Raw genomic sequence first — 27309 nt, forward strand, 5'->3', positions numbered from 1 at the left:
TAATATCATGTAAGTGCCTAAATTATTATTACATACGTAATCAAATCCTACCTTTGCACGTTCTTAATACATAAATTCCGTAACTTTGTAAACTCATTCCAATAAGTTGAATGATAATTAGTTTTATATACTACTACAGGTGAAAAAAAATAGTTTGGTGGAATTATTACTTACTGTGGTAGCACAATGAATATCTTTCCACACTGTGGCTTCCCTGGAGAGATCAGAGACTTCAAACAAATTATCAAGAATCACTTCCCCAATCATGTCATGTCTAGAAAATCTGTCAAAATCATATACACTGAAATGTAGTTTTCGGTTGCTTAGTTGATCATATGCTACAGGAAACTGAAAAGTTTCATCAAATAGAGGATTTAAAGTCTTTCTGTGCACACGGGTCTGAAATTTCTTTTTCCTATCTGGAAGAAGATACATCTTCACATAAGGGTCAGAAGTGCCTGTGAAGTCTTTAGCAGGGAGATCTAAGGCTTTGATAATTTTAACAATCAGAAGTTCATTTTCATAGTCATACTGGAGGGTGAAGTTAAGTTTCCCACAGGTTTTGACATCTTCTTCCCTGTTGCCCTCAGAGTCAACGGATTTCTGTTTGTAGAGCTCTGGTTTTATCCTCCCAATGCTGGTTGTTGTTTCTCCTCTTTGTAAAACTGGTTCTGTGCCCATGCTAAAATCAACACTGGAAACCTGCATTTGCCTTGGTAGGTGTCTCCTGAAGGAATTGTGGCTGTATATACACACATGTACACACAAGATAATTTAGGTAGATCATTTTGACGACAACATTATACAGTGGCATATAAACTCTCCCCCACCCCAGGATAATGAAAGCATTGCATTTGTATAAATAGAAAAACGGATGGACACACATGCATGCACGCACACGCGCGCGCACACACACACACACACACACACACACACACACACACAGAGCTACTTTCGAAAAACCAGAAATGCAATAGTCAAAGGAAAAGACTTCTAAAATTATAGAAACATCTGAAACACTCAAATGTACATTTTTATGAACTTTTGGAATTTTTACTCTCAATCATAAGGACATAATTAAAAACAATTGTGAAGAAACACAGTTACAAAGTTTAGTATTCCACAAAATACCACAAATCATAAATCATCTGGTTATATCTTGTTGTAATTTTTGTGTAGACAAATCATGTTGATGACTGGTTTCTTTATATCTAGATTTTTTGCATCTCATGAATTTTGTGTTTTCAGTGACTGCCCCATTACAATAAAAAACATAAGTCCACCTATTCTAATACTATTTAATTATTCCTAATACTTAAGGAATTATTCCTAATACTTAAGATAACTAAATGAATATTTACTTGTGAAAAGAATATATAGTGGTGACAGCCAAAATTAGTACATTTTCCTTTTTTCAACATGGAGTGGGCTTCAGAAATTCTAAGGATTAAAAATATACACTTTTAGAATTTGGGTCCAACCTAATAGAGTTTTTTAGAATTCAAACTGACTTTCCTTTATCACTGTTACTATTCATCTAGTCAACATTTCTGAAACATTAGCTATATCAACTTACCATTGTCTTGTAAATGTGACTTGCATTAAAATCTGCTTCTCTTCTACTTCATCTGTGATTTCTGGTATGAGCCGTGTCAACTTATGTGTCTCCTCAAGGCTTAGTCCCAGGTCTTTAGTTCTTTATTCTCCTTAGTCTCTCCAGTAGACTAATCATCAATTCTTGAACTGTAACTGTCATCTTAAATCTGGTGTTTCCCTGCATATATCTTAGATATGTAAACTTCTAGTCCCATATTTACACATCTCTAAGGGAGATTTCTAAATGGATATCTTAATTTTTCCCCAAACTCAAGCAAAATCATTTTCTGCCTTTTGCTCTCAAACTAGTTCTCCCTTCCACAATCTCAGACAATAACTCTAACATATTTATCAGCCACTTGTGCTTGGGAATCTGCAGTATGCTCTGAATCACATTTCCTTCATTCATGAGATTTACTCAATTTTCGAAATCCAGTTGATATTTGCTTTGAAACATTCCATATACTCGTCCATTCTGTTCCATTTCTATTGCTACTCAGTCCAGATCCTAATCAACTTCTGTTTTGCTTTCTATACTAGTCTTTGCCTGACTCTCCTTTCAGCTCTCTCTTACACTTAATATCTATCTAGCACTTACTTTAAAATCCTGTATTCACTTCTGTTGTCTGTTACATCAGATCTACATTTTTTACAGTAAACACTAAGTAATACTGAGGACATTGGTTTAACTAATACTTGATTCATTGATGCACACATAAGGACTGATTTAAGAGGGATAAAAAAAAATGAGTGAATATCCAGAAGTAAGATACCTAGCCATGTTACCATTTGAGCAGTAATTTGAGGAGCTGAGGATGTTGAACCTAGAAAGGAGAGGAATCTGTCTTCTAATTTCTAAAGGGCTGTCATGGCAGAATTAATAAGAATCTATGGAAGTTACAGGTAAAGATGGACTTTGGCTTAATATAAGGGAGCATTTAAAAATATCTACAGTTGTCCAGGGGTGCCTGGGTGGCTCAGTTGGTTGAGCGTCCGACTTCAGCTCAGGTCACGATCTCGCGGCCCGTGAGTTCGAGCCCCGCGTCGGGTTTTGGGCTGATGGCTCAGAGCCTGGAGCCTGCTTCCGATTCTGTGTCTCCCTCTCTCTCTGCCCCTCCCCCGTTCGTGCTCTGTCTCAAAAATAAATAAACGTTAAAAAAATTTTTTAAAAATAAAAAAAATAAATAAAATAAAAATATCTACAGCTGTCCAAAATGGTGTACATGAAGTATAGAAACCAAAGTTAGATGTTGAAGAAAAAGGTTTATGCCTCAGGTTGAGATGTTAGACTTCTGTTTTCTAACACAATTTCTACGATTCTCTATCATTCTATGATTCTTTAATAATTTTATTCATGATATCATTATGAATATTAATAAAATGGAATTTTATTATGTTAATTATGTTATGTAAAATGAGAATTATAATCTGAGGTGTTCCAAATTTACTCTCTTACGTTTAATTAGCTTATTTTCTATTCTCAGGACGGAAATATTAAACAACTATTTAAATACCATAAAAATGGTATAACTAATCCCATTCTAATTCTTGATATTCTTTAGTGCTAACCTGGTATTGGAATATCATTTTTTCCTTAAGCTTCTATATCTATTCCTTATATAGAATCAGGGGCTTAAATTGGGGTCAGGCCACCATTGGAGAGTATTTGTGAAAATAAGAATAATTTTAAAAAGAATACAAGTAGTATATGTTCTGAATTATTAAAGGGGTCTAATATAATTTAGTTATATATTCAGTGTTCTTAAGCAATTTAGAATATATTGTTGAATAAATATTTCTGCCTAAATCACTTTCCCTTATGTAATGATTTTCATTTTTAAAATATTTATTTACTTATTTATTTATTTATTTATTTATTTATTTTTAACGTTTATTTATTTTTGAGACAGAGAGACAGAGCATGAACAGGGGAGGAGCAGAGAGAGAGGGAGACACAGAATTGGAAGCAGGCTCCAGGCTCCGAGCTGTCAGCACAGAGCCCGACGCGGGGCTCGAACTCACGGACCATGAGATCGTGACCTGAGCCGAAGTCGGACGCTTAACCGACCGAGCCACCCAGGCGCCCCTTTACTTATTTATTTGTAGAGCATGTGCATGAACGGGGGGGAGGAGCAGAGGGAGAGAGAGAGAGAATTCTAAGTAGGCCCTGTGCTGCTAGCATGTAGCCTGATGCAGGGCTCCATCTCATGAACCATGAGATCATGACCTTCACCAAAATCAAGAGCCAGAGGCTCAATCAACTGAGCCACCGAGGAGCCCCTGTAGTGATATTTAAAGAAAATTTTTGTAAGCAAAATTCCCCCAAAAGTTAATTCCTTATTTCTTATAAATTGATTCCATAATTTTACCCTCATGCTTTTTGATATAACAAAATTTTAATCTTCTAACCTCTCCCTAAAAATCAGCACTTTCTTTATGTCTGTGAATATAATTGTACAGCTGTAAAGCCCCTCTGGCAAGAATCAAAGATTAGTAATGTTCTTGTTCTAGTAAGCCAGTGCCCTAATTATAGGGTAAATAGTGCATATTCTAAGTCATAGTTTAGCTAGTCAGTTAAGAGAAGCTTTAATTATTACAATGTTAAACTATTGCCATAATAAAACAGACCTTTTTCTTTTTGCTTCCCCTTCCCCCCCCCCCTTTCCTTTTTCTCTTTTGGAATGATATGATAAGTGGCTAGTCTCACAAATATCCAGCCAATCAAAGTATAGGACATTTTACTATTACTGAGCCCATTCTTACCCTTCAAACCTAGGATGGCACCACCCAACTATTTCTCCAATAGAGAAGGAAAAACTTTCCCTACCTTGCCTAGAATATCTGACAGCAGCTAGATAGATCAAACTTAACTTAATGCCATAGGAATAGCATGCATTACCATGGTGATTTTCAAATATTTATTACCAACAGATCCCTTCCTTCAACGAAATCAGAAGACAGAAGTTGAATATGTAAAGATAGCACTGCTCTGGTTGACGTGTGGGTAGAGTCCTGGAATTTCACTGGAAACCAAGCCAACTTTTCCCTACTACCCAGAAGAAAGTGCTTGAAGATCCTAACACTGAGATGAGGTAGGCAAAGTGCTGGACTAGAATCAGACAGTTTGCTCCCAGCTTCCCTATAAAATAAGAGCAACTTTGGGCAAGTCACTTAACTTGTTTGGGCTTTCCGCTCCTTACCTATAAAAGAGTCCTTTCACATTGTGAAGACCCAGTGAGATATTAGATGACTGAAAACTGTAATTTTTCATCTGATAGTATCATTACAATTCAGGATACAAGGAGCTAAGGTGCAAATGCCATACTGAACTCTCTGGTTCTGATAATCTCAAGTCTAGGGTTGCTGTTTGGGGGTGCACAGATGGCACAAAGTCATTCCTGTGGGAGTATGTCCTGCAGCCACTGCCCTGGACAACACAGACTCTCTGATTAACTCACTTCTCAGCATCTACCAGTTCTCTTCTCCTTAAGTGGGAAACCTTTATCCTCCTACTCTTAACTGTAGTGCCTTTACCATCTGTTCAGTTTACCTTAGATATTGCTTGAGAAATCAGAGAGGAACAACAAAAATATATTTAGCAGCACTTTATTGATTTATTTTAATATGTTTATATGGAATTCATCTTTCCTTGTTTTTTGTTGGTATCAAAGTTTGTATCAGAGACTGTCAGCATATATTAAAGGTTATAGCCCCATTTCATAGTTAAGAAGTCTTGAAAAGTAAGACTAAATCAAGTTTCTGGTAAAGTAAGTTTTCATCTTTATTTGTTTCCTATTCTATTCAATTCGAAACAAGGATTCACTCAATACAGGCACAAAAATAACAGGCAGAGCACCACATATACCAAGGCAGACTAAGTTGTATAATATGTCACAATGAATTTTTAAAATAAAAATTGGAAGGGAGCCTGGGTGGCTCAGTCCACCAGCATCCAAGTTTTGATTTCGCGTCAGGTCATGATCTTGTGGTTTGTGACTTCGAGCCCTGCGTTGGGCTCTGCACTGACAGTGTGGAGCCTGCTTGGGATTCCCTCTGTCCCCCGCTCTCTCTGCCCCTCCCCTGCTCACATACTGTCTCTCAAAATAAATGAATAAAACTTAAGTAAATAAATAAAAATTGGACATCAGCAAAATCCTCTATATCCTTAATCTCTTCTTTGAATGTTCTCACATTATTGCTCAGTAGAAACATGACTTTTCTCCAAGGACATGTTTCCTGTGTGCCCCTCTCATGTGGTGGCTGATGTTTTCCCTGCAATCCTGTTCCACTGGCCTGGAGGCCAGGCAGTCGTATATTCCTCTTGTTCTCCACTACCTCTTTGACACCATTCTCCCTTCATCCACCTCTCCCAGTGCTGGTGCTCAAGTCAGCAAGTCATATCCCCATTACTACTTATTGTTAGTAGTCTGTTGATTACTACATCACTCTCATTTAAGTCGTCATTATTTCATTTCCTGCTCCACTAAAATACTGCCTTTGACAATGTTTTTGTTCTAACTGCTAGCAATGCACATGTCTCTTCCCACCTTGTGGCCTCTAGGTTCCCTGAACTCCCCTTCTACCATGATGCTCTTTACTTACTCAAGCTACTACCATGTACATAGATTTTGTCATCATTAGCTGCAAACTCTCCAGAATCCCAGTGTCACGCATGCCTCTCTCTGATCAACACCCATTATCCTTCTAGCTCAGACCCTCTTACACTCCAACTCAGACAACCTTTCCAATTCACCAGAACCTCCAATCCATTGTCTATACCACCATTTCATAATCCCTACTTCCCTGATGTCATTTCCCTCTCTTTACCCAGTTTTAATTTCATGGCTAATCAGTAGTCACTCTCATTAACACATCCCCTATTCCCTGTTGCTCCCTACCTTCTTAGTAGCAGGACAAAACTGTGGCTCTGGTTGAATTCAAGTCTCCATCATTTCTACACCTGCACAAGTGCAAGTGAATGCAATTGGAGAAATACATAAAACAACTCTCACTGGTCTACTTTATTTTTTATTTAGAGAGAGAGAGAGAGCACACGTGTGTGAATGCATGCACTTGAGTGGAGGAGGGGCAGAGAGCGAGGGGAAGAGAGAATCCCCAACAGGCTCCATGCTATCAGCATGGAGCCTGTCATGGGGTTTGATCTCACGAGAGATCAAGAGTTGGATGCTTAACCACCTGAGCCACCCAGGTGCCCCTCACTGCTCCACTTTAAATTTGTGACCACATTCCTCATGCAAACTCTAATGTAGCATAGCAATCCCTTCTCCCTCTCAACCTCCTGGATTCACAAGACGACTATTTCATACCTTCTCATTTTTCTACAAACCTCCATCACCACCTTCTTCATTCTTAGTCTACATTAAGGACCAAACTTTCCATTGCACTCAGAAAAAATTGAAGCAAAGAGCAGAAACCTTCCGCAGACTCCCACTATCATCAACCCTCTTATCAGCATTTGTACCTGTATGTTTTGCCTTGAAGCCAGTCCCTCCACTTATATACTAAATCCCATTTTTTCTCATGTTACCTTGAAGACTATTCCCTCTGCTTAATGCATTAATCCTCCCTCTCTGTTGAATCACTGCCTATCAGTATAAAAGCACACTATTGTTTCTCCCAACTTAAAGGAAACTTCTTTACACCACTTCCTCTCTCTGTACTACACTGTTTCTCTGTCACATTTGTAGCAAAACTCCTTGAAAGAGTTGAGGACAGTCTGTTTACTGTCTAATTGATTTCCTTCTATTTAAACATATTCTAATTAGCTTTACATATGCCCAACTCCACCATAACCACTCTTAGAAATGTGAACAATGTCTTCCCCACTTTGCTAAGCTCCCAGGGCAATTCACGGTCTTCATCCCAACTGACCTTATTAGGGTCACTTAACAATTAATCATTCCTGGTTATTTACATACTCTGTTCACTTGGCTTCCAAGTTATACCTCTTGGCTTTTCGCCTGCTTTACAAGTCTCCATTTCTCAGTCTGTTATGCTCTTCCTGACGTCTGCAAACAGTGTATTGAAATTATGTTTCGACATCTGTCTTCCATTCCTCAACCCGTGTGCTAGACTGTAGTCTTCATAACAGCAGAGACTAAGTATTATTCACCTTTTCATGAATTTCATAATAACATATGCTGAGACTCAGGAAATGTTAATTGGAGTTTGTATTAAAACAATTTACCCTAGGGGCGCCTGGGTGGCTCAGTCAGTTAAGCATCCGACTTCGGCTCAGGTCATGATCTCGCAGTTTGTGAGTTCGAGTCCTGCGTCAGGCTCTGTGTTGACAGCTCGGAGCCTGGAGCCTGCTTTGGATTCTGTGTCTCCTCCCCTCTCTTCCCCTCCCCTGCTCATGCTCTGTCTCTGTCTCTCAATAATAAATAAACGTTAAAAAAATTTTAAAACAATTTACCCTAATATTCCTGTGACTCATGAAATCAAACTTCCCAAGAATATTCTGTATTATAAAGAAGAGTCCAATCGATTCATAATTAGTGCTTATAAAGAGGAGATGGTATTTGTCAGTGCCAGAAAACAAACTCTCCAAGTTTGAATTTATTTTATAAGGTTTTGTCTTTGACCTTGGTTCAAAGAGCCATCCCACTTCAGAAAAGAAGTTAGTGTATTTATCAAATACATGTTTCATGAAAAGGGTTATTTAACCATTTCATGGTTAAATGGTTAAACCATGAAATGGTTTCATGTACAGCATGTTTCATGAAATTTTATTTCAAAGAGATAGTTCTCAGTTCTCTCAGTTTTGGGTAAATACTGCTTCTTGACATCCTAGCTAGGTTTATATCTTTTATACTCTCCCTTTGTATAACATCTTGCTTTCTATTACTTACAGTGCCCTGGAATGGATAATTGCAATTTCTGCTTTTAGGAGGAATTTAATTGAAAAAAAAAAAATCTCTTAAAGAAAACTATACAATCCAGTTTTATGTATTTTTATATAATTCTTTCATTTCTCTTATATAATGATTTTAAAAATTACTTTTGTAAGCAACCATACATAGCTGATTGTAAGTCCATGAACACATATAAGACAATTTCTTCCTATGCACATTTTCCTGCTTTTGTTAATGTTCAGTTGGCTCTGCCATTAGGTTTCCCAATTATTTTTCAGTAGGTATTTAGAATCCTAACAGTGGCTAACCTATATAATTCCTCATCCTCAACAAATTACTTTCCACTTACTATTCACCTCTTCTCTATACCATTAATGAATGCACAGAAAATTGGCCCTCAAACTCATCCCTGGGAGTATACCATCATTAACTTCTTTCTAATATGGGCAGTTTATCTCACCACCTGATGCTGTTGTTAAAAGAGCACAGAGAAGTGGAGACGACCCCAATCAGAAGCATCACTTGACACTTATTCTCTATCTACACAGTGATAGAAATTAGGAGCGCATAAAAGTAGGCTACACAGCCTTGTTCTCCTGAGAACTTAGCATCGAGTTTGGCAAATAGCTAGAGCTAAATATTAGGACAATAGATAATTGCTAGATTGTAACTATGGCTTCAAATGATAAAGGGTAATAGCTCATAATTGGGCAGAGAAGGTAGACTCTGAGATGCATTTTCCTTAAACATCTTACAGTAGATAAAAAAGAGGTCACCATCCCAGATGAAGGAAGCACAAAAGCCAAAATGCAGATGCAGAGAGGTGGGGACAGTCAAAAGATCAAGCACTCCTCTGGTGGACAATCATGAAGTATCCATTTGGATCAATAGGATGAGGTCATCAAATTCATTTAATGATTTTTTTTTTAGACCAACAAATATAACCTGAGTTCCTACAGTACTTTGTCTAGGTGTCAAGAGCAATACACAAGTGAATTTGGCATTTTCTGCCTAAGAAAGCAGCATAGAGCTCTATGTGTGGGGGAATATGGAACCATAATGCTTGAATGGTAGCTTGGTATCATCAAATTGTAATTGTTTGAATGGCAGGCTTTTATTTATTTATTTATTTTTTAAATGTTTATTTATTTTTGAGACACAGAGAGAGAGAGAGAGAGAGACAGAGTGCGAGTGGGGGAGGGGCAGAGAGAGAGGGAGACACAGAATCTGAAGCAGTCTCCAGGCTCTGAGCAAGCAGTCAGCACAGAGCCTGATATGGGGCTCAAACCCACGAATGGCAAGATCATGACCTGAGCCAAAGTCGGACGCTCAACCGATTGAACCACCTAGGCGCCCCTGAATGGCAGGCTTTTAAAAGGTATAGGCTACACTCATAATGACTAAAATGTCACAGTGTTTTTTATAAGGGATCTTAGATTCTTCCTTTACAACTTCCTTCAGGTTTTTGTCTTTCGGTTATTGTTTGCTATTTCTTGATTTTTATCATGCCTGAACTACTATATTAGTTTCCAAATAGATGTCTTTTTCTTTAGTCTGTCCTATAAGCTGTTGCCAAATTAATTTTCCTAGAACACAGCTCTTTATCCAAGGGACTCTTCTGCTGCAAATATTTTTGACAGGGCAGACCTTGAGTATCCTGCCCATGGTTTCAAGGCCTCCTTATACAGTTTGAGTCCAGCCAACTTTCTCTTCTATTTTACTCCTCCACTGAACTCTGTTTTCTGATCAAGTAAATTCCACTTTCATGGCAACATTTCCTATTCTAGGTCTTTTCACATAAAACGTTTCCATCTGGGATGCAAACTTTCTCCCAATTGCCATTTATGTGAATTCTTCATTTCCTTTAGCCTTTGCCTATTGGCCCTTTTCCAAGCCTCATACTAGGAATAATTTTTCTGTTCTCAGAATTCTACATTCTCCACCACAGTCTATACTTGTAATTCCTGATACTGAAGTTGGTCTTGCATGTCTTATCTTTGCATTATGTTGTAAATTTTTTTCCTGCTCCCTTAAGTTTGCAGAGTGGACAGGGTGTGTATAAGACACTGATGATACCCATTAGTAAATATCTACTGAATGAGACTATTGAATGAATGAACAATCAATCAAGATACATGCTAGAATAATGTTAATAACTGAGAAATACAGAGATGCCTCCTGAGTCATTTGGCTGCTGGCAAGCTGATGTGGCCAAGTGTCTAGGCACTTGAAAAGGAAGATAAGAACTTGGAAAATGTTCCAGTTTCCAGCAATGCTGTTAATTTCTGAACCAATCAAAATGTTATTAAGATATAGAGACAAATAAGACTTGAAAGGGTAAGATGTTTGTCAGCTACTGTCTGAGCCGAGTAAAAGGGAGTCCCAATGGCAGACTGGAACTGGCATAGCCTAATAATGTGACAAAACCAATTCATTGTGTGCATGTGCATGTGTGTGTATGTGTGTGGTTTGAGTTTGCTACATTTCAGTGAAAAGTTAAGATTTGAGCAGAATAATCAGATTTATGATAATGTGCCCTCAATCTGTGTCCAAGTGGGCTGCATAATGAACTCAGCAATTTCCTCCTCCTTCCATATAAAGGTAATTTCTAGTATGATGAAGGAATTAATGTAGATGAGGGGTTTTGAGAACTAAGTATAATCAAGTTTTATGCAAGGAATTCATCTCAAGGCCAAAGAGATTAAAATCGTGACTCTAGTCATTCACAATAACCACGTACAATCTTAGATTTCTGAGTAGAATGAGAAGGAAGATGCCCTCATTCTTCAACCCCCAAACTCTCTGTCCTCAGCAGACTGTAACCAACATCTTTGATTGTAAAAAACTATATATCCCCTTGGCTTTAATGCTTAAAATGTGAAACCATCAATCTGGATAAATTTGAATTCTAACTTTCACCAGCTGCATGACTTTAGGCAAAATTATAAATTTCCCTGGGCCTTGAGTTAACTCACAAGTAATGGGAATAATTAATAACACTTACTTCATGCAGGTCGGCAGGATTAGCAGGAAGGGTGCCTGGCATAGTGACCAAATTGCAAGTGCTCAAAAATAAATCTTTCTTCCTTCCCCAGCCACTCATATAAACAAGGAAATTCAAAGAGGTAGATGAAATATCAAAGTTCTAGCAAAACTATGAATTTGTATTCTACTTTTTCTCTTAGAAAATACAATGTATGTGTAATTTAATCTTTATGTTTTTTTAAGATTGGGGGACAAAGTGCACTTATCAACTAAAAGAGCTTAATGATTCTGAGTGCTAAGCTGATTGATGTACATACTGCTGTCAATATTTAAAATATGTTTTATAAAAAATAAATAAAAATGTTTTGTAAATTAATTGAACATTTTTACTCTAAAACTTCTGAGTGTCTTTAAGGCTTTACTAAATACTGTATTTGGCCACCGTTGCCAGTGATGAGAGTAGTGATAATCAAGTAATCAGATAGTTTTAAAGCAGTTTTTCTTAAAAATATTTTTTTATTTTTAATTTTTCTTAACATTTATTTATTATTGAGAGATACAGACAGAGCATGAGCATGGGAGGGGCAGAGAGAGGGGGAGACATAGAATCTGAAGCAGGTACCAGGCTCCGAGCTGTCAGCACAGAGCCTGATGTGGGGCTTGAATTCACAAACCATGAGATTATGACCTGAGCCAAAGTCGGATGCTTAACTCACTGAGCCACCCAGGTGCCCCTCTTATAAATGTTTTTAAAAGTGGCATAGGGGATAATTATTTCAGTTAAATAACCATAATAGATAAGTTTAAGTTAACATATATTCATATTACATAGAAATCATAAAAATTAAAAATGACCCTAAATGCCACTGCTCAGAAAAACTAACTATGAGACATACATTGGTTATAAATTTTAAAGAGCACAGAAAAGCATAACGTGGAAAAGACACCTCCATCCATCCTCCTTATTCCAAAGTTCCTTATCCCCAAAGTAACAGTTTTTCTTACTTGTTTGTCTGGAATGTATTTCAGAAAGAGGTGGATTTATTTATTGATACAATTCTCTTCTTTTCTTTTTAAAAAAATTTTTTTAATGTTTTTATTTTTGAGACAGAGAGAGACAGAGCACGAGCAGGGGAAGGGCAGAGAGCGAGGGAGACACAGAATCCGAAGCAGGCTCCAGGGTCTGAGCTGTAAGCATAGAGCCCGATGCAGGGCTCAGACCCACGGAGTGTGAGATCATGACCTGAGCCAAAGTCAGACACTTAATCGACGGAGCCACCCAGGCCCCTCTGATACAATTCTTTTCTATTTCACAAAAGATATACTGAATATTCTTTCAATCCTAGTGGCAAACATGATCCATGCACAGTGTTTCAATTTCACAGATTTTTAAACCTACAAAAGTATGTCATGTCAGAAAGCGTAGATGTTACTTAGATTTAGAGAGGTAGAAAGGGAAGATTAGGAAGTCAGTTACTTAGCAGGAAACCATACTTGCCTTTCCAAACCACTGATTTTCCTCTGCCCTCGGGTAAAACTAGTTGTTACTTCTGAGAAGCAGAGAAAAACCAGTACCACTACTTTGTCATTCATTTTAAGGACTGAAGACCATCCTTAATAGAAAAAAAATGACTCTTCACAAGAATGTGTTTTTCCTTGGGACGCCTGGGTGGCTCAGTTGGTTGGGCATCTGACTTTGGCTCAGGTCATGATCTCGCAGTTCCCGGGTTCGAGCCCCGCGTTGGGCTCTGTGCTGACAGCTCAGAGCCTGGAGCCCGTTTGGGATTCTGTGTCTCCTTCTCTCTCTGCCCCTCCCTGTTCATGCTCTGTCTCTTTAAATAAACATTAAAAAATTAAAAAAAAAAGAATCTATGTTTCCTTTACAGTTAACACAATTTGAAATACATTATAGCAAATTATTTTCATTCAAGCAATCTTTTACTAATTTTTCCAAGCAGAGTTAAAATATATCTCCATGAAGAGGCTCTCATTTCCCTCCTTTTGTATACACTCTTTAGTGTGCTCAGGATATTCACCAAAACTCCTGTGGCATTTACCACACTCTGCCCAATATGGCTTGGCCTATATGTGTTCAAATAGCATTTTCCAGTGGTTCCATGGGGACAATGCAGTTACTAAACAACTGGAGACTCAATATTAATCTCTGTTACTCAATTTTGATTGTGAACTTCCAGATGATTTCATGACAGACATTGCAAGTAGCTGTTTTCTTGATATTTATTGGTTGACTTAAACTACACTGAGACTGCAAGTAGCAACTATCAAGCAATGATCTTTCAAGGGAAAGAGTTAACAAATAATAGTCAGTAGTTATGTTATCTTACTGAGACCTTAAATTCTACTAAAACCCCTTCATGGTACTGCTCCCTGTCTGGCTCCTTTGTCCTCAGTTTCCCTCATCCTTACTTCCTCTGTCCTACCCTTTTCCTCTTTTTTTTTTAAGGTTTATTTATTTAATTTTGTAATGCTTCTTCATTTTGAAAGAGACAACATGTGTGCATGAGTGAATGGGGGAGAGGCAGAGAGGAAGGGAGAGAATCTCAAGCAGACTCTGTGCTGTCAGCATGAAGCCCGACTCAGGGCTTGATCTCAAGAACTGTGGGATCATTACCTGAGCAGAAATCAAGTTGGACCTTACCCGACTGAACCACCCAGGTGCCCCTATTTATTTATTTTTGAGAGCCAGAGACAGCCAGAGAGCTAGCATGAGAAGAGGAGGGGCAGAGAGAGAGAGAGAGAGAGAGAGAGAGAGACAGAGAATCCCAAGCAAGCTCCATGTTGTCGGCTCAGAGCCTGATGTAGGCCTCGAACTCATGAACCACGAGATTATGACCTGAGTTGAAATCAAGAGTTGGATGCTTAACTGTCCTGCCCTTTTCCTCTTTATTCAATGCTCTGTTTCTTATGTCATTCTCATTTCTCCTGTTTTTCTTTTCTCCTTTCTCATCTCCATTTTTCTCCCCTTACAAAGTCACACACACACACACACACACACACACACACACACACAAGCACACACATACACGCACGCACAGTTTTATATATTTGATCTTTTCTTACCGGGATGAGGATGTAGGTTCAGTAATTTGTCTTTGCACACGTGCATGTTTAATTAAATGTTCTTTTAAAGCATTTTGGACTTCTGCTGGGATATCAGGGGAAGTGTGGCTGATTTTTATAGCAGGCTCAACAGCTTTTAGAGCTGGCTTTTCATTTTCTTTAACTTCTTTTTTCTCTTCGGCCTCAAAGACTTCAGTAGGAGCACTTGAAATGCTCTGTGGAAGGGTACTGACGTTGGAAGTCACAGGTTTGCTTTTCCAACAAGGCCAGCACAACTTCCAGAAGACAAAAAGTGAGACAACCAACAAGGCCAGGCCACAGAAGCTGACAACCACCGCTAACAAGCTGACCGAAATATCTGGAAAAAAATCACAATGTAAAGAAATATTAATCCACTGATAGTGTACATAAAAGAGCAGAAACAGTGAGATAATTTACATTATGGTTATTATCAACAGATTTCTTTTTTAGAGTTTCAAAATTTACTTTTAAGTTAGGGAGGAAAGATTAATAATTAAGCCTGGAAATTCTCAAAGGAGATATATGAAGAATCCCAATTGTGTATAGAAAAGGCATGATATATGCACATTATTTCAAAGAACAGTACAAGGGGTCCAAGAGTTTGCAAAATGAAAGGTGGCAACTTATAACCTGCCATGAAGTTATGAAACTTAAGAAACTCAGAAAATGCACACAATAAGAAGGCTTCTGTTTGTTTCATCTTTTATCTAAAGATGTAAACTTCTCACTTTCTAAGCAGGGAATCGTATCAAATATTTGTATAAACCACTTTCTATAGTCTAAATAAGAATAATACGTTACTAACAGAGAAGAGGTACACTGGTAGTTATATTTTTAACCTCCCTAGGTCCTTTCTGATAACCTTGCATGTTCCTACTTTCTAACGTCCCAAATTAATGATGTAAGTATCTCTAAAATATCCTTATTTCAAAATAACCACAAAATTAATATATGCTCATTATGTAAAATGATCCAAAGAAATATAGTAAAAAAAAAAGTTAGTAAGATTGAGTAAATAAATGAATGAGAGAAAAGAAACAAATCTCCTGTGCAGAAGAATTCCAAGCAATATACATAGATACTCTGTTCTAAAGAAGGTGGACCACAGCTCTCACTCCTCAAGTGTGGACATAGTGCACATACTGCACATAGTGACTTCCTTCCAGAGAAGACAGTATGGAAAGGGGCAAAAAAGGGTAACTATAGTTGGAGAGACCTCACCAGGTGATCAAGGTGACTGTTGGCAATAATGAATCATGTTGATAGTACACACCCTTAATATGATGTGATGAAAATGGCACTCTACCTTTGTGGTCTTCTTTCCCAAACCCATAACCCAAGACTAATCATTAGAAATCTATAAGACAAATTCCAGTAGGAGGGCATTCTACAAAATATCTTACCAGCACTCTTCAACACTGCCAAGGTTGTCAAATAAAAAGTCTGAAAAACTATCATAGCCAAGAGGAGATTATGGAGACAATGACAACCAAATGTAATGTGGTATCCTAGATGGGAGTCCTGAGATAGGAAAAGGATATTAGGTAAAAACTAAGGAAATGTGAATAAAGTATGGACTTTAAGTAACAGTGTATCAATACTGCTTCATTAATTACAACAAATAACCCATATTAATGTAAAATATTAATAACAGGATAAACTGGGTGTGGGGTATATGGGAACTCTGTACTATCTTCCCAATTTTTATGTAAATCTAAAGCTGCTCTAAACAGTCAAGTCTGTTTTTTAAAAAGTTAAGGATATCCCCCTACCTACTTCCATTTTCACCTTCCTAGGATAACCAATGTTGGCAATCTGGTGTTACAGCACCCTTAAAAACTAAAAAGATTTCCTGTAAAGGGAAATTTGTCTAGATGTAAATAATCTTGTCATTTTCTTTTACAACTTTGCTTAGCCTCAATATAAATATGAATCCAATTTCTTTTGTTTAAAATAAAAATGTTAGGAATATGTTATAGGCTGGATTGTGTCTGTCCCTTAATCCTTTCCATTTTCTTATGTTGAAATCCTCACCCCCTAGTGCCTCAGAATGTGACTGTATTTGGAGATAGGGCCTTTAAATTAGTCATAAAGGCAAAATGAGGTCATTATGAATAGGCACTATTCCAGTATGACTGGTGTCCTTGTAAGAAGAGGAGATTAGGACAAAGGTGCTCACAGAGGAAAGACCATGTGAAAACAAAGGGAGAAGGTGGCCACCTATAAGCAAGGGGAGAGGCCTCGGAAAAAAAATCAACCCTCCTGATACCTTGATCTCAGACATCAAGTCTTCACAACTGTGAGGAAATAAGTTTCTATTGTTTAAGCTACCAGTCTGTGGTACTTTGCTATGAAAGTCCTAAAAAACTAATAAAGAATAAATCTAATTTCCTTTAACCACTACTGGAAATTCAAGATTTCCTACCCCTCCCTAGAAGCAACCACTGATCCCAGTTTGGGGTATATCTGTCCAGCCCAAGCACTAATAAAGATACTTCTTAAAAACCCATACAAAACTTTTTAAAAAAACCTTAAATGGCTTACTGCATATTTATTTCTTCAATTTGCTTTACTTTTTAATTCAATGACCCCTTGGGGTCTAACTTCATCTCACATAGCATTCCATAATACTTCCCCATGATGGATATTATGGGATAGATTATACCCAGTGTTTTGCTATTGCCACATAGCTATAATGAGCACCTTTGCCCCTTCTTCTTGTACATATTTGTGAGTGTTTCTCTAAGGTAAATGTCTAGAAATAGAATTGCAAGGTCATAGGTTATGCACATATTTAATTTTATTAGCTATTTCCAAAAGAATCCCAGAGTGTCTATAACAAAAACATCCTAAGAGTATACTAGTTCCTGTAATCTCAGAGAAAAGCTGTTATACTTTAATTTTCACTGATATGATGGGAAAATGATACCTTGTTTTAATTTACATTTTCCTGATTAGTAAGATAAAATGGTTCTGTTGAAACTCCCAATTTGTACCTAATGGAAATCTATTCAGAAATTGAAATAATTCCAAATTTTTAATGCTACCTAATTATAAGATAAAAATTAATTTGACATACTGTGATACATAGATATTAATATTTTCCTTCATTTTCTACTTGCTTATTAAAGCAACCATTAAATATATTTCCCATTTATATTCAATTGGTGAAGAATGTGTGATCATATTTTATATTTTGTAATTTACTTTTACTTATTAATTTGTTCATTAGCCCCGTAACTTGAAAAAAAGAAAAACACATCAATATACTTCCTACTTTTTTTAATGTTTATTTTGAGAGAGAGAGAGAGAGAAAACATGTGCATGTGCACAAGTGGCGGAAGGGCAGAAAGAGAGAGGGAGACACAGAATCCAAAGCAGGGTCCGGGCTCTGAGCTGTCAGCACAGAGCCTGATGATGTGGAGCCCAAACCCATGAACTGATCATGACCTGAGCCAGTCAGACGCTTAACCGACTGAGCCACCCAGGTGCCCCTTGCTTCCTAATTATTTTAAATGGAGGCATAAATACTACAAATATGGATTCATAATATTTATGTATTTTCAGCTCCATTTATGTTATATTTTTCTGGGTATTTTAACTCAGTTAACTTCTTCAACTCAGCTGGAGCCAAAAGCCAAGATATAAGGAAACCGCAGGACAATGTGAGGTAGAAGAAAGGATGGAGTTTGTTTTCAGTCCACAACTGAAAATGCCTCCCTTCTTACTTATAGGCATTAGAAAACTTTTACTCACCCACAAAAATGTGATGACATTCTTTTATGCCATTTTTCCTACATGCTAGGTTTTGGCATTCATAAGGTTATTCTCATTTTAGGAAAAAGTCCTGTGGAAATCTCTGACCCTAATTCCATTTTCCCTACTACTGACAATTTTCTTTCTAAAATCATTATCTGGTTCTACCATTTAGGGGCCCATAAACTATTTCACCCAAACTAAATTACTTGTGAAAGTGAAAAATTGTGTTATCAATAATGCTTGGGTAGCAGGAAGAAACCGAGTCATGTCCTGGCAACTGAGATGTATGGTCACCTTACCTCTCTTAGCCTAACATTCTTCTATATCACCTCTTAGCCATCTGGGACAAATCCAAACTTTGTAAGGCATTCCACAGCACCTTTGTGATTTTACCCCTGGGAACTGGTCACCTTTATTCTTCTGTCACTTTCCTACCTGTACACCTTCCCCTGACCACTCATTACTCTCTCGTGATTTTGTTCAGGCTGTTGCGTGTAGTTCCACTGCATTTATCTTCCTCCATTTGGCTTCCTGGCAAATTTGTATTCAACAATCAGATCCAAATAGTACCTCTTTTTTGACACTCTCTTACCCAAAACTCCTGGGACACAATGTGTTTCAAAAATTATTTTCTTTTGAATATTAGAAAGGCAATATAGTACACATTATCTGGGATAACACTGAGTAACCAAACACATTGATACATCTAAAATGAAATGTATGAATTAGTCACACTGAGTGGGATCACTGAAGATTATAAGTAGCTTAATGCCAATTCAGATAGGGTGTTGATACCAAAATGCTACAATTTACAAAATAATTGTCAGTTTTCGGGATTTTGAGGTTTTGTGATTGTGGATAAGAGATTGCACATCTGTACTTATTTTGCTTCTCCAAATGCTCCCATCCTACACATAAACTCATTCCTTGATCCTTCAGAGCAGAAACCAAATTTATTCACCTATTGTAATGTCTGGTATTTATCAAATGGTCAAAAAATGTTTATGGAGCTATTGAATCCACATTTTGGGAATTACCTGAAAAAGAACTTAAAAGGCTGTAGATTTTGAGGTGGCTAGATGACTAAAAACTGAGTGATTTAGAAGGAATATGCAGAAATCCTTCTACCAGGAAGATAATATAATATAGCTTGTACCCTGGCACAGTTTAGATCTGGGTTCAAATGTCAGCTCCACCACAGGGACTTTGGGCAAGTTGTTTAGGTTTTAAGAGTCTCGTAAAAATAGAAGTATTTATATTTATTTCATAGGATGTTGTGAGGTTTAAATAAAGGTATATAAAGTATATAAAGGTATATAAAGTTAATTTGGATAGTAAGTGCAGTGATGGTTTGCTGTCATTATCAACTCTTTATTCTTCTTTAAACAAGAGTACTGAGGAGAAAAGAGGCATAGTTATGGATTGAGTATGGACTGAATGGTGATTCACAGATTAGTAACAAGAGGAGAGACTCATCTGATGACAACTGGTACTGAAAGGAGTGAATTTGTTTAAAATGAACACCAGCATTTCTAAGTAAATATTAATGTTTCAGGAAGCTAACAAGTAACATTCCATTTTCCTGTCCATATGTGCTCAAAACAACTGAGAGGCAAACACATGTTCAAACAGGCAGCAATTAAAATACAGGCAGCTATCAGCTTAGGTCTATCAGAAAGTGGATTTGCTAATCTGCCACCTTGAATTGAATTAGACTTGACCATACAGTCACAAGCCTGGCTGCACCACCACTGGTATTCCCCATGAGGACTGGACCCCATAAAATTTACTACATGGAGGAGTAGAGAATATTTGTTTCCTGAGGATATGAAGCTCATACATCAAAGAAGGGGGAAACTGGTAAGTCATTTCTCAGAGATGAGGGTGGGCCAAGATTCCTATCTTGCAGCTCCTTTCATTCAAAAGCATACAGCAAAGGGAAAAAGAGATTTCCTTCTTCTCAACAGCAAAAAGTGAAAGAAGTTGGGATAATTAGAATTTTATCCTGAAACAATAAAACTAAATTTATAAAAATAAGCTTATTGTATTTTATATATTTTGCATTGCTTGCTATTGTAATTATGGCTAACCAGTAAAGGTATTAAAAACAAAATGAACTGTTTAATACTTAGGTCTTTATGACATAAATTTTTTCAACAAAATTTGTTTAGCAAAATAAAAGTATCTGACTATCAAAAGAATAAGGAAGAATCTGGGAGAATTTATAAAGTCATCAAAATGTTTTAAATGATTTTTTTTATGATTGTGACTCACATTTAACCATGGTATGAAAAATGTTATGAGTCTGGACTTAGTTCAAAGAAAAATAAATAACCTCAGAAACATTTTTAAATAAAGATATTGAAATGGTCAGAAATGCATTTCAGAAATAACACTCTGGCTAAGGAGAAGATAAGAGTGGAGGTCAGACTAGAAGAAGAGAAACTAGTTAACATATGATAATAGTCATTCATTGAAGGATTATAGTGGTTCTGAATGAGGGCTGCTGAAATGAGGAGAAAAGCAGATTCAGGAGATAACTGGAAGTTAAAGTTCCAGTTAAGGAGTGTGAAGACTGAAGGATAAGAATGTGAGTTAGTGGGAGACAAACAGGATGATGAAGCAAGGAAGACCATGCCTTCAGCTTTGGTCATACTAAGTCTGAAGTACTTGTGCTCATGCAAGTAGAAATTTTGAGGAAGTTATTGGTAATGCATGACTGCAACTAAAGATGAAATTGAAGGACTTCCTTTAATAGTGGAATCTGAATCCAGGAAAGAGAAGACAAAATTTGATAGAAACCTGAGTATATCAATATTTAAAGAAAAAGAACTTAAAGGAACAAAGAGCCTGTGTGCATAGAAACCTGAGAAAGTATGAAAAAACAAACTCAGGTCAATGTGTTTTCATATATATATTTGAGAGAGAAGGGGCGAGCAAGAGAAAGCATAAGAAGGGGGGAGGGACAAAGGGACAGAGAATCTTAAGCAGCCTCTACGCTCAGCAAGGAGCCTGACTGGGGGCACCATCTTAAAACTGTCAGATCTTGACTTGAGCCAAAATCAAGAGTCAGACACTTAACTGACTCAGCTACCAAGACATCCCTGGAGGAGAATATCCTAAGAAGTAATCAACATAAAAACGTTAAAGTAAGTTCAATTAGAATAAGTAACTATTAACATTAACAAGTAGGTTTTAGTGAATTCAATGAGATTAGTGAAGGAGAGGCTATATTAAGTACATTAATGTGGTTAAATAAATGAATAGGAGTGAGGAAGTGGATTCTATGAGAGTAGACCATTCCTTCAGGAAACTGGATGTTGGAAAGGAGGAAAGAGAAAGGAGGAAAGAGTAGCATGTGGAGGTGATGGAGGTGTTTTATTAGGATGTGCAATACTCAAGCATGTTTTAAAACTTAAGGGAAGGAATCAGCACACAAGAAGACATAGAAAGTTAAGCAAATGAATAATTAAATGAAGTCCCATAAATGGTGAAAATGGATGGATGGGGTCCGAAGCAAAGGTGAAAGAATTGCCTCACTTTTTCCTTTACAAGTAAAAGAGGATGGTTCTGCAATCAGGGAAGTTTTTAGGTCTTGGGTAGAAAGTCAAGTGAATTCTTATTTATAAGTAGTATTTTCTCTCCAAAGTAGGAGTTGGGGTCAACTGCCAGTTACTTTGGGATATTTGGGAATAGCTTGGATGATGTAGATATAGTGGGGGGAAGTTTGAAAATAGGAATTGTAGAGAACAGGAGAAAATTGAATAGGAAAACACAGGATTTCTGTTCAGAATTGAGGGTTCTTTTGACATTGGATACTAGCTTGCCTGGTTTTAAAACCTCCTAAATAGTTGATTGCTCTGGTGTAGGGATAGAGAAGCAGATGAATTTATTCATGAATGAGGTCTCCCTTCCTCACAGCACTGGAAGATGTAATATATTTCAAAGGAGAAAGCGATTGCAATGATGAAATGATGCATCATTAAGTATGGTGCCATATCTATTGACAGAGAATTCATAGAGAAGTAGAAAGGTGAAAGGACTGGAGTTTCCAAGTGAGAAAGATGAAGGCATAGGAACTTGTGGTTGGGGACTGGGGAGGTTAGGTAGAGAAAAGAACACTGGAGGAAAAAGGTCAACCATGGGGAGGCCAGGGTGATGAATATAAATGGCTTTGCTTGCCTTCTCTGCAGGGCCTTTGAAGTTACCCTTGCAATAGGCAAACTTGATGAGTAGACCCTATCTCAAATTTTCAATGTCTCTGAATAGTTAAAAAGAATTCATTATATAACATTCATCTTATTATATTTTGGGAAGATTAAGAGTTAATTAAATTTACAGATATTAGATTAGGTGCCCAGATAATCAGGTTTAAAATTGCTCAAACCCTGGCTTGATTACATAAATATGCATAACCATTGCTTTACCACTGTCTACTTATCTGTCAAGATGTCTCTGACTCACTTTTGGTATAAAGATTTTATTCTTTCATTGTGTCTTAATAATTCAAAATAAAGTGACCCAGTTCTGAAAAACTCTCAGTAAGAGAAGATTAAGCCATGGGGCACCTGGGTGGCTCAGTCGGTTAAGCGTCTGACTTCGGCTCAGGTCATGATCTCACAGTTTGTGAGTTTGAGCCCCGTGTCGGGCTCTGTGCTGACAGTTTGGAACCTGGAGCCTGCTTTGAATTCTGTGTCTCCCTCTCTCTCTGCCCCTCCCCTGCTCATGCTCTGTCTCTTATAAATAAATGTTAAAGGAAAAAAAAAAAAAAGAGAGAGAAGAGTAAGCCAAAAAATGCTAATTCCTCAGAAACTTGTGTAAAGCAGAACTTTGCTAAAGTCTATGTAACCAGACCATAACATTTGCATGGTCCTATTCACTGAGGCTTTTAAAAAGGGTTAGATCTAATTGTCTACTACCTACACAGATGGATATGATCACACAGAAAAGCACAGACCAATTGGTGTGCTCTCCATTCCCATCACCACTGCGTTAATTGATATTCTTATCTGTGGTTTCTGTATCATTTTTTTTTAAGTTTAAAGTTCTAGTTCTTTAATTTTCAAAATGTACAAAAATATGATTTCTTATAATTAATCAAAACTTATAATTTAGTTCATTGATATTTCAAGCCTTTTGTTCTTTGGTCTCTTCCCATTATTGCCTGAACATAGACCATATTTACGGCATCATTCCATAGAGAAAGAAGGGGAATAAAACCCAAATCACCAACTCTTTTTTTTTTTTAATTTATTTTGAGAGAGAGAGAAAGCATGAGTAGAGGAGGAACAGAGTGGGGGTGGGAGGAGAGAGAGAGAGAGAGAATGAATCCCAAGCAGGCTCCACACAGCACAGAGCCCAATCCAGGGCTCAAACCCATGAACCATGAGACCATGACCTGAGCTGAAGTCGGATGCTTAACTGACTGAGCCACCCATGTGCCCCAAATCAACAACTCTTACTCAAAGAAAGCTGAGGGAAACTGTTTCTAAGATAAAAATTTGGAATTATCTTTGAAGTTAACCTATTTATCCTATTCAGATGATGTTGTGGTTGACCCTTAAACAATGAGGGGGTTAGAGGCACCAAGTCCCACCCAGTTGAAAACTGCCATATAAGTTTTGACTCCCCTAAAACTATTGATAGCCTACTGTTGACCAGAAGCCTTGCCAATAATATAAACACTTGATTAACATATATTTTATATGTTATATTATATACTGTATTCTTATAATAAAGTTAGAAAAAATAAAATGTTATTAAGTAAATTATAAAAAAGAGAAAATACATTTAGAGTACTGTACTAGAAAAAATCTGCATATAAGTAGATCCACACAGTTGGATCCTGTGTCGTTCAAGGGTCAACTCTAATATTATAATAGGGCATAATTCTGATTTCTATAACAAGAGGCTAAACTAACAGTGACTTAAACAAGGTAGAAGAAGTTTATTTCTCTCTCATGTAATTAACTATTCCAGCATAAGCAGGCCAGGGCATACACATCAGGTTCAAGGTGTCTAGAGTCCTAATTTTTTTTTTTTTATATTTGTGCTTTGCTATTCAAAGGTTTTTGCCTTCTCCTTAATGTCCAAGATGGCAAGCTACCATGCCCATGTTCCAGGCAGTTAGGTGGTAGAATACCATGGGGAAAGGGAAGGTGAGAGTCTGTCCTTTAATTCTAAGGGCACAGCCTGGAAGTAGTACACATCACTGCCACTAACATTCTGATGGTCAGATTTAGTCATGTGGCTGCAGCAAACCAGAAAGAAAGCTGAGAAAAGTTGTCATTTATAAATTAAAAAAAAAATAAGTTATTTTAATGCTGCTATGTATCTAAATAAAAATAAAGGATTCTGATACTGTGAAATAAAAGGGGGGAAATGAATACTTGGAAATAACTAGCAGTCTCTTTTTCATCTATATATCCAATACATAATCAATCAACATATTATCCTTGCAACAATGCTTCTTATAATTTCCATTTTAACAGTACTGATTTGCCTTTTTCTTGAATTTCAATAAATGATAAAAACTTTGTATTAATACTATATTGAGTTGATTATAATATGCATATTTTAAAACATTTACATTTTCTGAAATCTGAATATATTTTAGTATCAATGGCTTATTACAATCACTAATAGCTAGGAAGTAAGTATGTCATAATTTTCTCTGTGTATGTGCAAAACAAAGGCATCAATATAAAAAGCCATAGAATGAGTCCAAGTGGCTTAAAAAAAAACAACAACCAAAAAAAACCCCAAAACAGTGGAGAAAACAGTAAAGCCTAGCACTAAACCTTACAAGACAAACTTTTGGGGGATAGGTGGAGAAGGCAGTGAGTCAGTGAGTTTGCCAACATTGCGAACATTGCACATAATTGTACAGGTAGCTTAGAGCACAACACCAAATGGCCTTTATATCTTTTATGAATTCTTTTAAGGGAAAAAATGCACCATTACCACTCTTGACAGCACTCTTGATGGCACAGAGCCTAATAATGAGTGGAAAAACAATGGTGTCACCAATTCTGAAATCAAAAAGCCATTCAGAAGAATCATGGTCAAATTTAAACTTATTTTAACCCATTTATGTCTTTTATTTTACTTTTTATGTTTGTACAAGAGTGATATATGATTTCAACAATTTATGCCTGTTTTAAAAGAAGTCTCGACATAAATGTGAAATAAAAACTCTATGTGATAACAAAGTATCAAGTTATAATTTATTTAGTGACATTTCTTTTTCTTTTTGGTACCATATAAAATAATGGTGCATCTTATAATCAATAGCATCTTAGATTCAATCAAATATGGTATTCAATATGATATAAAAGTATCCTAACTTATAAAAAAATCTTTACACATGTTCATAATGGAGTAAATAATTTATAATCTGTGATTATTAATTCTACATTTACAATAACTTGAACTATGTACAGCATTTAATTAATGGTACAAGTACATTTTATTTTTTTTAAGTTTATTTATTTATTTTGAGAGAGAGAGGGCACACGTGTGCACATGCACCCAGCGGGGGAGAGGCAGAGAGAGAGGAACCCAAACAGGCTCTGCCCTACCAGTGCAAACCCTGATGGAGGAATCATGGTTCGTGAGATCATGACCTGAGCTGAAATCAAGGATGAGACACTTTACTGACTGAGCCACCCAGGCCGCCTAGTACAAGTACATTTTATGTCTGGCACAGTGGCTTTTACCTAAGTGTTCAATAAATATTTGTTGAATAAAAGCATAATGTTAAAACCACTTCTCAGATATAGTAACAATTCATATTGTAACATATTAGAAATGATAATAAGCTTAATATTGTTTTATCCATTATTCCTATAAATCTATGACTATTGAAACAGAATTAAGGGAATAATAAAGACTGTAAGCTATAGTCCTCATTGTTTGATTAAAATAATTCTGCAGTATGAACACATTGACATTTACAAGGTTTTTTAAATTGACTGTAATGTTCTCTATTCCATAACAGAATGTTAAATAGCAGATCGTAACACACTTCAGGATCCACCCGGATGAAAAAAAGGTAGTATCAGTCCCTCCCACCTTCATCATTCTACCCTTCTAGCTCTGAGGCATCACAGAACAATTTTATGATTTTATGTATACATATACAGTATTTCTGTGTGTGTGTGTGTATATATATCTATATCTATATATAGATATATAGATATAGATATAGATATAGATATAGATATAGATATAGATATATAGATACAGCTTTATTTTCAGACAGTCTACCTAAGTCATGTTGATGTCAGCTTTTACAGTTTCAGTAGTCATTTAGGATATTTAAAATGATAAAGAGGCACTTGGGTGGCTCAGTCAGTTGAGTGTCCGACTTCAGCCTAGGTCATGATCTCACCAGTCCCGAGTTGGAGCTCCACGGTGGGCTCTGTGCTGACAGCTCAGAGGCTGGGGCCTGTTTCAGATACCGGGTCTCCCTCTCCCTCTCTGCCCCTCCCCCATTTGCACTCTGTCTCTGTCTCTGTCTCTGTCTCTCTCTCTCTCTCTCTCTCTCTCAAAAATAAACATTAAAAAATAAAATAAAATAAAATAAAATAAAATAAAATAAAATAAAATAAGGAAAAAGAAAACTATTATATAATAACAAGAAGTCATCGCTTCAGTCAGGGACTGTTTCTAAACTTTGCCAGTGCTGGATATTCCACCAACAGAGAAAATCAGTATTGTACAAATTACAAATAAACAACATAATTTATTGAACTTTAATAATAACACTTCCTATTAGGAGGCCTAGTTTTCTTTGATATCATAGCACTGAATTTTAATAATGACATATATAGATGGTTGACTACTAAACTTACATACCCAAAAAATGGTAGGAAAATAAAGCAAAAATTGATTTTAATGTATTATTTTTCTAATGACAAAGTAACAAAAATAATTTAACCAGAAATTTAATATCTGTTTTCATTATAGGCTTATTTATGGACATACAGAA

The 27309-nt window shown here is 36.7% G+C and overlaps 1 protein-coding gene across 7 annotated transcripts in view; it reads right to left on the reverse strand.

Moving 5' to 3' along the window:
• The window catches only part of SYT10 (synaptotagmin 10), a 66380-nt gene that overhangs the window by 33041 nt on the left and 6030 nt on the right, over positions 1–27309 (reverse strand). For 4 of the 7 annotated variants that reach the window (XR_006204780.1, XR_006204781.1, XM_042946242.1 and 1 more), the window contains exons 2-3: positions 14538–14895; positions 175–742 (exon numbers count right to left, since the gene is read on the reverse strand). Coding sequence is in view for 5 of the 7 variants with exons in the window: in XM_042946242.1 (XP_042802176.1) it covers positions 175–742; positions 14538–14895 (926 nt within the window). In the remaining 2 variants the exon portion in view is untranslated. Of the gene's footprint in view, positions 1–174; positions 743–14537; positions 14896–15961; positions 16080–16330; positions 16662–27309 lie in introns of those variants that run through there. The other 3 variants (XM_042946243.1, XM_042946245.1, XM_042946246.1) reach the window with 3 other exon arrangements.

Source organism: Panthera leo, chromosome B4, assembly GCF_018350215.1.
Source record: "Panthera leo isolate Ple1 chromosome B4, P.leo_Ple1_pat1.1, whole genome shotgun sequence".
Taxonomy (NCBI): domain Eukaryota; kingdom Metazoa; phylum Chordata; class Mammalia; order Carnivora; family Felidae; genus Panthera; species Panthera leo.